Below are 14,914 nucleotides of genomic sequence, written 5' to 3' on the forward strand. Positions count from 1 at the left end.
TGAAAACTACCCATGAAAGGGTACAGCACTTTGACGCGTTAAAGTATCTCATGGTAGTTACGAATGCGCCATTAATTCGAGAATGCCGCGCAATTACGTTTCATTTCGGAGGCTTCTAAAACATTAACATTGGAGGCATTTCATGTTTTTCTATATTTCGTCATCTAGATTACAAGTACATTTGATATTGTGACGTCAGCATAAACATGTTCATATTTAACTCTGAGCAACTACTTTCTTGTAGAAAACGCTATCACGTTATCATAGTGTGTAGATGCATGTAAATTGCAAGGTTTTGAAAAAGGCAAATATACGTGTTCATGTCTCAGTTCAAGATGAACACACAAAATGAATAGACTGTGGGGGAAAAATACATTTCGTTTTCTTTTGCCAGTCGACAGCCCAAGTTTCAACATGTAGACCCTATATCATGCTGAAGATAGTTTGCAAAATAGGATTGCAGGGGAGACAAAATGCACAAGTTACAGGTTGCACTCTCACAGTGTACGTGTTTCCGTCAAATGATAAGGTAGAGATATGAAGCTTAATAAATCTCATCAATTGAGCTGATAGTGATATGTGATGAAGGTCAAATCTGATCAAGGGAGTTTAATGGTGATAGTTTATGTGATGAAGGGTACAACTCGTCGCGTACATGTCGTATCGAATTAACCAAGATCTCGAGGCCATTACAGCTGCATCCCGCCCCCCCCCCCAAAAAAAAAAGGGTGTATAGCGCCATCTCTTATAAACATACTGCTATGTGCAGTTTCGTATAATAACGCGTTCTGACGTCACTGTGCGCATTCTTTTGGAATAGTTTTCAATAGCTGTGCGTTCTTTTGCGATTTCTTTAATCGTTTTTTTTTTCATGTAAAATGTTTCAGTCACAAGCACGTAACTAGCAATCGCAAGGACGATAATCGTGACTATAATAGTACGGGAGTTATATACAGTGTATGCAGCAAAGTAACAATTTTGAATTTAGACTGAATAGGCCTAATGTCGATACAAAACAGACTCTCATCGGGGTAAATTCGGTTGGGGTAAATTTCAGTGTCTAATCTGGAGCATGAAGAAGTCAATTGGGAAAATAAAAGGTGTTTTGCCAAAAGTGGTTTAAGTGGTGCATAGCTGTGAATGAGCCAGATTTAAGCGTTCTTTACATGCATAATGATACGGAATAATTATTAATCAAAATAATTGATGGAATGATTAGTTTGAATGATGAACACAAACACGCTTGAAATTAGAAGGGGGTTGGGGATAGCAGTGGAGCAGTGTGTTCATACCACAATCCAATGCCTCTTCTCTGTAGGACCGTCAGAATGTTAGATGGTTTCCATCATCACTATAATGTTGTCGCGTTTCTTATGTAGCACATCTTGTAACTTACTTTATAAATGTGCTCACGGACCAATCGGCACTATACTTTGTTGTTTGATCGAGTGTCTTTTTTAACATTCTTTATGAGTGAGAGCTAAAGTCTCACGAATTGATTCCCTACACGTTGTTATCACTCCCCGTATGTTAATGGTTATTAGCTTTCCAACTAGCAACTTTGAGAAGCTCTGCTGAAAATATTGTTTGCTGAAAAAAAATCGAAGGCCGACATGCTAACAGCCTTTCATTAGAAAAGATCAATTCGTCGCTTGACTATTCATTAATATTGTCCTTGCTGATCATTTCCGTAAAGTGGTCGATTCCATTAGGATCAAGGATTCAGCGATCAAAGGCGACACGTTCGAATTAATAATCTATCATCGGGCAAATTGCTGCGACGATCAACACCTCAATGTCAATATCACCTCTCGGCTATTTAAAGGCAGTATGTGAAACATGGTTTTCTAACACGAAATTATCTAGCCGCTGATTGGTCCTACACGTGACCGGTGTCTCTGATGTGTCTATGGTGATTATGAAAATGTTCCGTAACTTCTTCAAGAAAAGAATAGTTACGAATCTGTGATTTACTTAACTGCCTTTTCTCCGTAGATAATCATGTGATAGAATAGGGCCTACACCCATGGGGAACAGTTCGTCATCGTGAATACAATCGTTGTCAACTTAGAATGTAGATAAACTAATATAGTCCTTAAATGTTTCCTCATTCTTTTGAGCGAAATTGTTGTGTAACACTGTCAGCAAAGTTTGATATAACTTTCATATTCATCTGTATAGGCCCTTTATAATGTGTTGGTTAATATACACATGCATTGACATACATTATCGAGCTGAAGGGGTACTTTTTATCTTATAGAATATAATTAGAAATTATCTCTCACAGGTTATAATGGAGTTAAAAAGCACTATACCCTGAACAAAGAAGACAACTTCACAACCAGGCGGTGATTGTAGATTCGATCTCCCGTTAGCATTTTGTGACTTGTTTTCGTTGCTGTAGCAACCGCTGAGATTGTTATTCCCATAATAATACTGTTAATTCCGTCGCTCTGTGTTTGCCTGTGGTTTTTTTCCCTCATGCTGCTCAGCAATGGTGAGCTTTCTGTTGCTATGTAACGAGTACAGCTCGGAAATGACGCTGAATGCACAAGAAATCGATTTAAATATCTATGATGAAGACCCCTTGGAATATAATGATATTTTGTATCTTTGAAGGTCAGCTTCGCTTTGCTTTGTGTAATTTTAAAGGACACCTGTCGTAATTCAAGACATACATGTAAATGCAACGTTGCTGATTGCGGCAGCTACTAGTGTTATTTATGATTACATTCAATATACACATTTTAACCAGGTCCCACCTCCCTGTTTTAACCTTGTCCCTTCCTAGCACATTTGGTTTAGGATTAGAATAAAGAGCAGTGATTACATTGATACATGTATCTTTAATGAAAGACAACATAATGTCCGTCTGCAAGAGAAGAATTACGATGATAAGGAGAAATAAAAGGATTGTTACATTTTTAATTGTTTTATTTATTTCAATACGGCTGAAAAAACTGTTGGATAAAGACCTGAATGAAATACTACTTCTAGAAATTACAGAAATCTTACCATGCTTAGTGATTTATTCCAAGCAATGACCTATTTAACCCTTTGTGTGCTTTGACAGAGTGAATCCCATAGTCTCGTGCACACTCTCCAAGTCCCTGACACAGAAGGGGTATATAACAAATTTACTATTCCATGAATGTAGAATATGCCTATTGCTTTTTCATGCTATGTTTCTATACTGGAACTCTTTGATGAAAAATGAAAATAAATGCATTGAAAATTTAAACAAAAAAATCAAAGCAGATAGACATGTCTTTAGGATGAGGAAAAGATGAATAGCAACAATAATATTTGCCTCAAGCTAGATTTTCATATGCTTGCAGCCTGCAGAAGGAGGATGTTACTTACAATGTATTTCATAGCTGTAGACTAATGCTACTTTCGTATCATATACAGTCGCCCCCGCTTGTTGTGACAAGTAAAACCACTGTCCGGATTTGATTAGGTCACCAGGAGGCGACGGCATTTTTTTAAATTAGATTAATGTGATACATAGTTATGTTCTTCTTTACGTTAGCTTCATACAGATTTCTTTCACAAGGTCGTTACTTCTAACTTTGCAACCCAATCTTCACCTCACTTGTTTTCATTGCATAGGGCCTACATGTAGCTCTTGCCCGTGAGTGGTATTCAAGTGTGTGCAAGTTACAGAGCGATTAATATCTGAATTTTGTGGAGTACACAAGTAACTCAGTGTCTGACCTCTTTTTGATCTGGAAGGTTGGTTAAACGGGACAAAGTGCTTTCTCAGGAATTGTCTCGGTTAAGCAGTGGCGACTGTACTTCATCTAATTATCATTAATCTCAAGATCATCAAGTTTTGTCTATGGCCAGTGGAGCGCATGTTGCATAGTTCCGCAATACACATCAGCTGCTGCTATATGTTGATAAGGTTTTCAGTCTGTCATGTTGAGTGGTTGTCATGGTAACCGTAACGGTAATCTATGAGCATTCCGAAAATGAATAGTGCTCAATTCTCTCTTATTTGAAAATGAACTCCATAAACGTGACGAGGTCACACAAAATAGAGACTCTTTGTGCAAATTGAACATTCTTTGTTTGAACTCCCACGAGATAGAAAGTCATTTATACATGACTAAGCCATGCACTATGATGATGACTTTGCTATACTGTCTCTACGTCAACATCTATAATTATATTGTATATTGTAGTGTGATGAATGAAGAAAATTAGTATAGTCTAGTATAGTCCAATGTACATTTCTCTGGTCAAGAATAGCCTGTTCGTGTGAACTAAAAGGGGTGTGTGTCGGGTGATGGTAAAAGTCTTGAATTATAAATGTATCGACATAGCTGTTAAAAAATACTATCATTTTAACCGCGTGATTATGAATCAGTCCATAATTGCACTGATAATAAATTGTATGTGAAAGGACACCACCACATTGGTGTCATTTTTTTTTTTGGAAAAAATAACGGGGTATGGGAGAGTTACCTTAATTTAGTGATGATGATGATGACTGTCATTGGGGAAGGTGGGGATGGGGGTGGGCAGGAAAGGGAAAGATAGTATCTGGTGCATTTTTTGTGGTATGGTAACTTGGATCATAATATGAAATTTAGTTACTGTTCTCCAAACGAAAGCTTTGATCAACATACTATGTTCATATTCTATTGAGGCACGAACTTCTGGCCACTTTACTTTACTCATAGGAACAAAAAACACAGGGGTAAAGCAACAATAAAGATGATGGCGAAGGGGTTATGGTAGTTACTGTCGTCTCTAGGCAACAACACGAAATTGGTCAGCGGAAATGAACAGTTAAATACGAGGGATGTAATAAATTTTAATGGAAGCAGAAAGCACATTATCATTTGCACAGAATAGGTGGTGGACTAATCTATATTTTATCATCCTACTTGGTCGTTAGATATGATATTCATAATGATAATAATAATGATAATGACTATGATAGATATGATATGATAAGACAACGAAATGATGGTATGAAAGAGTGAATCTAAGACTGAAAAGTACTAATTGCTATAGGAATTGAATGCCAGCAAGAGAAAGGACCTTGATTATGAAAAGGATACGGAGAATACATTTTTTTTTTGGTAATCCCCTGAAAAAAAAGTATTTCTCTGCATGTCAGAGAGCATGCACTGTCCTTACTTCGTAGACCCTTTCCTACTTAATTTCCTGATGGTAATCAATTAAGAGTAATGACAATGTAAGTGGTATCCACGTATATAATCATATGATGCTTTATGATTAGCTTTACATAATATACTACGCATAAGCATTTTGCATCCGTTACAGTGTCTGAAAAATCATGACTCATCGGTTGTGCCCATCAGATCAAGTAGAGCTCACATAACAAACAAACACACACAGACACATAAACACACATACCCACAAAATTATGATTACACTGTTTGTATAATATACATGGATACACAAGAAGAGAGAAGACACTTTCTCTGTGTGTGAATGTGTTTGTGTGTGTGTGTGGGGGGGGGGGGTGTTTAACGAATCCCGGACAAATCAAGGTCATAACAACCTCATTGTGTAACGCAGTTAGCATGGTTAGAGTCCTTGCATCGTTGATCAGCACTTGCGCCTCAAGACCAAATGATTTCACAGATACTCTTTGCCGGTGTACAAACCAGAAGTGAGCCCGGATGATACATTTCACTCACCGCCATTCACCCGGGGAGATCCTCAAGCACAAGGGGTTGGTATCTTCACTCGTTTTATAGTGCGCACGTGCCTGAGTGTGTGCGTGATATGTGTGTAAAACGGAACATTTTTACCGGATTTGCATCCTGCTTTAGTTACAGTGAATTATAGCTGGATGTTTTATGTGTGTCGTATGTGACTCCTTCTTTCTCTAGGGGCTGGCGCCACACTATCCTGAAATTGGCACAAAATGGCCGTACGCATAGGAATTTTTCATTTCGAGCGAAGTACTTTAGTCCCTAACCTGGTTAAAAGTTAAGCAATAGCGAAAGAAAGTACGATCTTTTGTTAGCAGCCTGAGAAACTAAATTGGTAAGATGGCTTTAGAAGATGCCTTAACGAAAGACCTGATGTTTAAACGATCAGAGCCGAATTTGAAAATTTCCTTGAGTGTGTGTAGATTTTATCTTTGCTTATTTTCGGAAGAGTTGAAGCCTGCTGCAGCTTTTCTCTCACCAGGACTTCGGCTGAAGATCAGATTGGCGTGCATAGCATGCAGAAAGTCTGCGTGATCACGCGCAGCATTTTGCTTTGTTGATCTCGTGAGGGCGTCGAACTTGATACCTCCTATACAATCTACCTGGTCAGTCGAAAATGGTTATCCATAGCAATGATGATCCTACTAACCACTGGATTTGAAAACAAAAACAAAACCGGCAGCCGCTCCAGCAGTCGAACTTCTTCAACACGTTAATATCCACACTAGACGAATTCACGCGGAGTTTATATCCAAACCTGACTCTGTAGGATTTTAATTCGGAGTTGTGTTGACAAGCTTTGATCACGAAATAAGAAAAAAAAATCTTACTTTCTTTGCCCTTCCAATTTGTCGTTTACTTTCTGCTCTGGCCTAGAATATAGGTATTGTGGATCATAGCATTGTCACAAATACTGATATATCTCAAATTGAATCGTAAATTGCGAAAGACGGGCGTATATGTGTTTTTTTTAACGTATGTTCGTTTGCACGCCTTTTCAAGGAAAACGTTGGTATTTGCTTCATAAAATTATCACATTCACCTTTTCTTTTCGCTGTGTCTTCATCTTAACTATAAATTGGAAGAGTAGAATCTATCTTTTCAGTTTCATGGTGAGATAATAGCTATCTACAGGGGTCTTCCTTGGAGGAATTGTATAACATGATAGGATTGTAAATTTGAATTGATTCAAATAACACTAACTTAAATACTAAGTACTTGTAGCATTGGCGGCAGCTTTGAGATACGATAGGAAGACAAAACACAGTGGCAATCCCTTCAATTCATAATCATAGAATACAAACAAAAAGTCAAACTAATCCATGGATGTTTCTTAGTTCAGTCTCGTCGTCATGTTGTTGTCCCAAGCGAGATAGAACGCGACTTTACGAGGTGGAGTGTAATAAGCAGACGGACGGCGATCGATTGCAGTTCGGTGCCGATCGAAGGTCGACACAAAGCCCGGTAGATCGATGCGGATGACTTGTACGATCCTTTTGTCTCCCTATTTGAACACGATTTTGTTTTCTCCATTTCAAGATTCAAGGAAGCTCCATTGATCGACCATCAGCCTACCAGACCTGAAGTCATTTTAAGAGTTTACTTTCCATAAAACGTGAGGATGTCGGAAATACAGAGTTTGTTGTGAGGATGGCAGGAAAATATGGACGAGCATTATCAGAGTGACAAAATATCGAGGATATCATAATTATCTTCAAACAGACTCAGCGTTGTCGTCTTATGGCACCCGTGTTGGATTTACTTTGTGTTGATCAAGATGATTGGTGAGGAGTATTGTGATGGAATAACGTAAACGAGGTATGTTTGTCGGGCGTGACGTATAAATGGATATGAGAATTGGGAGGTTCGTTAAGTAAGTGAGAATTATGCGCTACGAACATTTACCCCAAAGTAACTAGTATCGTTATGGGACTTTTTCCTGTTATACGAGAGAATTTATGATCGCTATAATATGATAAGGAAAAAAGGCAAAAAAACAAAAACAACAACAACAAAAGAAATATTATGTATATATCCTCACGGATTTTACAGGAGAGCCATAATAAAATACATGATACCAAAAACCTTCCTGTCTAATTGAAATGTAACATAACAAACACAAAAAGAAAAACACACATAGAAACAAACAAGAAGTATATGCAAATATAACAAGAAAAGTAAATAGCATTCATCTTGATTTCTTTTAAAGTGGTATTTTTATAGTATATGACATGCTCAATTACATTCTAATAGTCAGAAACTGTGCTTTTTGCACACTACTTTATCCCCAAGTTTTGCGATTTACTATATCATTTTAGTATCCATGCAATAAAAGTGAAAAGTTTGGGAACGGGATACTTGTTACATTTAACACGTGAAAATGGTCGTAAATCTATAGGCAGAGGTGACTCCAAAATAGCACTATTCGATTCGGGGCTGCGCCCCTCAGTGAATAGTACTTTTGGAGGCACCGAGGCCTATAGTTTTAACCAGAAACTCGAAATTAGGCAGAGTTTATTAGTGGTTATTTTACATTTTGAATCAAACATTTAAACAAAAGAAGGGGAAAATGAGGGGCGAGAAGTCTTGTCATCAGTGGCGGATGCAGTGTTGTGGAGGGTTCTTACACTGACTGTACGAAGCAGCGCACGATGTCAGAGTGTGCTTTGTGATGTTACAATTTTTTTTTGTTAAAATTATTACATTTCACTAGTGACTACACGAAGCATGGAGTGCGCAATATCAGAATTGCTTTGTGATGTCACAAAGGCTTTCTGTCATCATTTTGTAAATAATATAGTTTGCAACATGTCGTCATAAAAGTGACGCCATTTTGCAAATAGTACGCCATGGAGTGTCAAACATACCAATATTCTGACATGATAGCTGAAATGCCTACACAACAATCACGTGAAGCTCTTTCAACCAATCACTATATTCTGGAGGATAGTTTTTATCCAAAATATGATATTCACATCCAAGTGCATCTGGGACTGGGAGGTAAATTATCCTTTAATCTTAGATCATTTATCAGAAATTGTCTTGATAAATCTCATTGTCTTGAAAGACGCAAAGGGTTCTTTCCTGACCCGTTGTTCTTGTCAACCGGAATCATCTCCTACTAACAGCATATAATCTGTTCATTTTCCCTCCTGCATTCAAACCTCTTGAGATGAGAAATACCTCGTCAATTTAAATATGTTTTTACTTTCATATTCATATTGTTGATAAGTTTGATTCTATACTTTCATGTCTTGTATTCCTGTTAATTGTATTATTATCATTGTATCCTCAATGTCTGTATAAATTATCTGTGATTGTAAACTTGAACTTAAATTTGGTAATAAATCATTCATTCATTCATTCATTCATTCAATTTAGTTCACAAGAATGTGATTGTGAATCGATTGGTTCAATGTAATGATACATCTGTATAGATTTCACCAACACACTCCCGATGGGTTGGCATATTATATTTAGCATAATAATAACACTTGAAAAAAAATGAAGATAATCTCGGTTAAGCTAACTGTCAATCAAAATATGGGATTCTTCAAAATGACATATAAACGACATAAGTAGCCAAAATGCTTTCAAAGATGAAGTCGACATTGTACTTCAATATCGGCATCATCTTTTCAGTTCTAGTCGGAGCACCAAAGATATCATTTCTGTCGATAATGTCGTGTGCAGCACCGTCTTACGGTTCGTCCACTGTTTCTTCTGTATGATACACAACAGTAGCCATATGTTTTTGGTTTTGTTCATCTTATCAATGCCTTTGTCTTTGTCCTTACTTTTGTCCTTGCTGCTATCTATACCTCTTTGTCAGCGTCTGCGTGCCACTCAATGTATCCGTCATTCAATTACTGCTCTACGTCACTGTCGCTATCGTTGTCTTTGTTTATGCGTATAATAAATTTATATAGGATGTATTGTATTTTCCTTATGCCACAAGCTGTCCACTTGTATACCACTCAATAAAAGGCTGATGAGACGTTCAATGTGACCTCACCTTACTATTCCTCCACCCCCCCCCCCCCCGCCCGTCTCTTTCCTCCTTTCTCTCTCTCTCTCTCTCTTATACTAAGTATTCGTTGCAGCCTGTACTACTCATGGGTTGATGATAACATACAAACCTGTCATCTACAGTGGTCTGTTCTTTTTCAAGCAAGTGCAAAATCATATAAAAGTTAAGGAAAAACATGACATTTTTCAATATGGCGGAGAAAGAGAAGGGGTGGTAATATAATCAATGACACTTTACGTGATTAGAAAAAAAAATGTACTAATATACATACTTTAAGCATATATAATATTAGCACAATATAGCCATATATACAATCCTTTTCAGCATGGGTTTTGTATAAATTGTTGAAATCAACAGAATGAAAATATCTGAAAATTGAGAGTAGATTTAAGTTCTAGTGGCCAAGCCGTGCTGTTTTGTTTGTTGTTGTTTTTGTTTTGTTTTTTTTTGATATGTGCTTTACTTTGTACTATCTAGTGCTATCTAGTACCTAGTGCTATTGCATCTTGTATAATGTATTACACTGATTCAGGAAAAAGGATCAGAGACCCAGAACTATTTCCTGTAAAAGTTTATATTTTGGTTATTTTCCATCTTCACTTCATTTTCACAATTTTACATCAAGGAGGGCCTCTGTATCAGAGCGATTACTATCAAGCAATTACTATCATACTTGATTTGATATACAGAAGATTGCAACAGAACGTTTGTGTAAACGTGTGTGTGTGTGTGTGTGTGTGTGTGTGTGTGGAGGGGTGGGGGACTCCGGGCTTGGTGTGGTCAAGGGTCAATTAGAAAAGAGAAAAACGCCTTGAAAGTATCTTAAGCCTACACTATTCGGATTAGATTGCTACTTTCCGAGAAATATACCCAAAATAATGACACGCAGTGACATAATTACGTCGAATCATGATCTTTGAGATGTGCAGAAAAGTTATGTAGATGAACAGATATATATATATCGATAGGTCGATAAAAAAAATGCTGAGAGAGCTGAAAATATGGTAATGGTTCACAGAGACTACAATTACAAATGCCTTCGGATCCTGCGCATAATCCACTGAGTAGTATCAAAGAACCTTCGTGGTCACTGACTTCGTAGTCTCAACAACACTTGCACGTTTCATGAGGAAGAAAGAGATGAGAGAGAGGAAAAGAGAGGAGGGAGGAGCTATACGTTAGTGCAACAAATATACCAGCGATCGGTTTCGCTGGTACCTGTTCCTACCAGAATGGTACTGTTGTCCATGATGGCCAAAGCCATTTCCCCGTTGAGACCAGCTCGCACTCAAACCCCGTTCCATGATTTTTCCCTTTCTCACTCGAAAACAATGTGCCAACAACGGCGTATCGATAAACCTACAGCAGCCATGCCACCTCCCTTTGTCCGCAGGGAATGTTGTTTCATACTTTGCCTTCCTGGTCCAGGCAACACATTGTTGTTGGATCGATATCGGTATCGATTATTCTCACCCCGAGAGGCTCTCTATCGAGAAGAAATCTCTATCGATAAGATATCGCAGTCACGCTATTCTAACTTTGTCTGGCTACATTGGCTAAAGTCCTCTTCATAACCACATCAATGGCACGTATACCGACCATGATTATGTTGCCTATGCTATTATTTCGTTTGGGAATTCTTCTCTGTTAGTTTGTTTTCAACCCTCATGTTTCTTACGCTGGCATAAAGTCAGAAAATGAAGCACATATTGACAGCTACCGAGAAGACATACTTATCAACTGTTTTATCTTCACAGGATTTAGAAGTTTATGAATGGCACTGCAGTTATGTGTTTAGGCAGGGAAAATATTGTGCATAAAAAATCGTTTTTCTCGCTGACGAAGTGCATTCATGGAGGTTGATAAGCATTAACATGGTTTTGTTTGGTACTCCAACCATGAGCCAACTGAAGTTACATTCTGCAGGTAATATTTTAGTGTTGTTGATTATACGTTACACACTAGGGCCCGAATTCACGAAGGTGGTACAAATGAAACCATGGTCTAAACCATGGACAAAAACTTTGGAGCTCCAAGTGTCGCATGGAATATTTTGTTACGAAATCAGTCATTTCGTCGATGAAATGATTACTTTGTGACGAAATGACAAAATTTTGTAACTAAATGAACATTTCGTCCACGAAATGATAATTTCGTTAACGAAACGGTCATTTTGTCGACGAAATGACCACTTTCGTAACGAAATATTCCGTGCGACACTTGGCGCTCCATGGTTTTTGTCCATGGTTTAAACCATGGTTTCATTTGTACCACCTTCGTGAATTCGGGCCATTACGTGTACGATATGTCATGTGTGAAAGGACTGCAGCAATGATGTTTCAATTCCTTCATGAGATACACTACCTGTTTTGTATTCACAATAGGTGTCTTCTGGAAGTGACGACATTGGATATCAGGAAGACTGGGAGGACGAAGAGGACGACGACATCGTCCAGCAGCCTCAGCCAACCCGAACCCGTCGTCCTCCTGTGGCGGAGGAGGACGACTACTCTCCCCGCGGCGACGCCATGTTCGACTTCACCCCGCCCCAGACACGCCTCAATAAAGCGCCCCCGAAGAAGCAGCAATCTAAGCAGGGAAGGTTCACCACGAAGGTTGTGACCTTTTACCGCAATGGCGACAAACACTTCCCAGGCGTCACGCTGCCACTCAGCGTGCGCAAGTACGCCACCATGGACGTCCTCAAGGCATTTCTCACGGGGAAAGTCTCGTTGCCTTACGGCGTGCGAAAGATATACTCCCTTGCCGGTATTGAAGTGCAAAGCGTCGAGGACTTTGTTGACGGACGCGCTTATGTCTGTGCCAGTGGCCAGTTCAACGACCGGACGCCTTATGGGAGAGCCGATCACACGCAAAAGCACTGGCGCACGGAGAAGCCGTCAAACGGACTTCGAGGATCGGACCTTAATCTGTTTACCAAAGATAGCACGAGCAACACTGTTAATGTCCTCGAGGAGGACTTTCCTAAGAGTAGGTTCGGGAACATTGCACGTCGGCACTCACTGAACCTTATTTCCAAGAACCCTTCCATTGATCCGCTGGTTGCGCAGTGGGCCAAACCACGGGTCATCCAAATTGTGAGCAACACCCATCGGTCGAGCAGGGCAAAGATTCTCCTGAACCCCAAAACCTTGCAGTGTTTCGATGATGTGTTGAAGGACATGAGTCCAGCAATCATGCTTACAAATCCACCTGTTCGGAAACTCTTCACGTGGAGGACTGAGGAAGAGGTAAGGGACACCTAATTGAAATCTAAGTTGGTGTTTTTGTTTTTTGTATGTTTGCTGCTGTGTTTTACATTTTGAAAGACACTTGATTAGGTTATATCAAGAAGTACGAACACTCCTGCAACAGTTACATTCCTTGTTACTTTGTCTTCATTGCCATGCTCGTTTCATCAATTTCCTAGCATGACAAGTCACTGGTATTGCTCAGGGAATGATATCTCAAGCAGCAACTGAGGTTTCATATTGCAATCTTCTCGCATATCTAACTTTATGTAGTTCAAAATAATTATATTTGCTCAGAAAACTGGCGAACTGTTCGTAATAGGTTTTTTTGGAGAATGATTCTTTTAAATAAAAGTGTAAAGGTATGGATTGAAAAAAAAGACCTCGACAGATATTGTTGTTGTTGTTTTTAGATCATTAATGTGTTTCTTCTTGGTGACAACGCGCTGCACGAGCAAAACAAGATTGTTAATCCCAACATCCCAGTCTCTGCATGGTCGACTGCAAATACAATTATTGTTTCTATAGTGATACGCAGACGTTACATGTACGATATCAATTGATCTCGACCATTTATGTAACAAGTGCTTCCCTGGTACTGCATTATTCTCTATGGCAACTAATCCTTTCCCTCTAGGTCCTCAGTTTCACACAACTCTTTCGCGACTTCCGGGACCACAGCATGTTCATCGCCTGCGGTATAGAGCAGCTGAAGCGGTCGTCGCATCTCGGCAAGGCGCGAAGCGAGTCCGAGGATCCCGAACCACCAGCCGCGGAGAGGTTCGAGGTGGACGACATCTTCGACGACGTCCCACGACCACAGCGGCAGCCGGCGATGGCGAAAGTCGGTCGGTACGTCACGATGTACCAGGACTGGAAGAGGTACAAGGAGAAGCGGTGGAAACGGCCAGATGAGCCCGAAGTACAGCGAGGTGAGTAGAAACATACTTAGACGACGACGACGACGAAAGCGACAGGGATGAAAAAAGAATGAAAATCATTGCGATTTGGTTTTAAAAATGTAACATAATAACCAGTGGCGATAATAACACAGGTGGAGTATATCATAGTTGCATTATGTTTTAATTTTTTTTGCACAACCCCCTCATTATATTTCTGTCTTGTCTTGTGACACATCAAAATATTAAAAATGACTGATGTCAGACAACTGACGATACTGCAGTCTTTACTTACTATGTAATGGCGTAAGCTCAACTGATTTTTTGCTGAATAGAAAGAATTGGCAAAGGAAATGCTTCCCAGAACTTATTTTTGAAAAATTAAACATCCTTAAAGATAATAAAAGTAAAAAGAACAGATTAAACTTCGAGTTGTCTGCACCAACACCGTCCGATCAGTAGTGATGAATTATAAGTGACAGCAGTGTGGAACCGTCATACGCAGCAATATCCTCAGTCTCAATGGATAAATCAGTGATCAACCTTGGGCTTCCATTTCCGTCTGTCGTGTATATTTTGGATATCTTCCTTCACTCGTTCAGAAACTGTTTATTCAAAGGAATAAATTGCGATAGTCACCTCAGATTTTTGTTGCACTACACATTGAAAGATCCTCGCCTTTTAATGATCCTTACTGCACCACACGGTGAAAGTTCCTTGCCATTAGTGATCTTAGCTGTACCACATATTGGAAGGCCTTTTCATGATGTTTTCTGCGCCACACATAGGTGGTCCTTGCCTTTGATGCTCTCTGCGGCACCACACATTGAAAGGTCATTGCCTTTAGTGATCTCAGCTGTACCACAAATTGGAAGATCCTTTTCTTTAGTGATCTTTGCTGTACCACACATTCAGTGACATTGGAATGTCCTTGCCTCTTGTGATCTCAGCTGTACCACACATTTTCATTTCCTTGCCTTTAGTAATCTCCGCTGTACCACATATTGAAAGATCCTTACCTTTAGTAATCTCTGCTGC

At 39.2% G+C, this 14,914-nt stretch overlaps 1 protein-coding gene across 1 annotated transcript in view; it reads left to right on the forward strand.

The window, feature by feature from the left end:
• The window catches only part of LOC139734250 (echinoderm microtubule-associated protein-like 2), a 42,614-nt gene that overhangs the window by 8,225 nt on the left and 19,475 nt on the right, over positions 1-14,914 (forward strand). Inside the window, exons 2-3 of the mRNA XM_071645045.1 lie at positions 12,111-12,977; positions 13,615-13,909. Of these exons, the coding sequence (XP_071501146.1) occupies positions 12,111-12,977; positions 13,615-13,909 (1,162 nt within the window). The remainder of the gene's footprint in view (positions 1-12,110; positions 12,978-13,614; positions 13,910-14,914) is intronic.

Source organism: Diadema antillarum, unplaced genomic scaffold (genome assembly GCF_040938485.1).
Source record: "Diadema antillarum isolate AM-2024a unplaced genomic scaffold, OU_Dant_1.0 seq00000517_RagTag, whole genome shotgun sequence".
NCBI lineage: Eukaryota > Metazoa > Echinodermata > Echinoidea > Diadematoida > Diadematidae > Diadema > Diadema antillarum.